This window comes from Galeopterus variegatus, unplaced genomic scaffold (assembly GCF_000696425.1).
Source record: "Galeopterus variegatus unplaced genomic scaffold, G_variegatus-3.0.2 Scaffold30688, whole genome shotgun sequence".
NCBI classification, from domain to species: Eukaryota; Metazoa; Chordata; class Mammalia; order Dermoptera; family Cynocephalidae; genus Galeopterus; species Galeopterus variegatus.
In genome coordinates this window covers 6,587-7,027 of record NW_007756799.1, presented here as the reverse complement: position 1 = coordinate 7,027, position 441 = coordinate 6,587, and the positions used below count along the sequence as shown (strand labels likewise).

The following is a 441-nucleotide window of genomic DNA, read 5'->3' as shown; positions in this document are numbered from 1 at the left end:
TGGCTCCCCACCTTCCCACAAGATGTTGGGCACCACCACATTATACTGAAGACACATCTGTTGTCTCACCTGGGAAACACCGAGGGATGCCCAAGTCATGCCTTTGACTACCTAAGATATTTCTGAGATGTGTCTAGGTTCTGCCAGCGTGATCCTTGAGGACCAAGCCCCTCACCCCGTCCCAGCCCCACACTCACACGTCACTCTTGGTGGTATAGACACTGTAGTTCAGAGACTCGATGGCCATCCAGCGCACTGGGAGACGCCCCTGGGAGAGAACGAGTTTGAGGAGTTGGGTGTGGAGGAAGGGCCTATTTGGGGGCTCTGGGGGGCAGGGCCAAGCACGGGCCCTGTGGAGGTGTTGAGTGAGACTTACCATTGTCTTCTTCACATAAACCTCCTCCCCCCGAGAAAGCCCAAAGTCTGCGATCTTGGAGGCCA

General features: G+C 55.8%; 1 protein-coding gene across 1 annotated transcript in view; it reads right to left on the bottom strand.

Moving 5' to 3' along the window:
- Positions 1 to 197: 197 nt before the first annotated feature.
- Positions 198 to 441, bottom strand: part of LOC103583929 (tyrosine-protein kinase receptor Tie-1-like) — a gene marked incomplete at both ends in the record, with an annotated part of 6,683 nt that continues 6,439 nt past the window's right edge. The window contains 2 exons of the mRNA XM_008565106.1: positions 198 to 268; positions 377 to 430. Coding sequence (XP_008563328.1) covers positions 198 to 268; positions 377 to 430 — 125 coding nt within the window. The remainder of the gene's footprint in view (positions 269 to 376; positions 431 to 441) is intronic.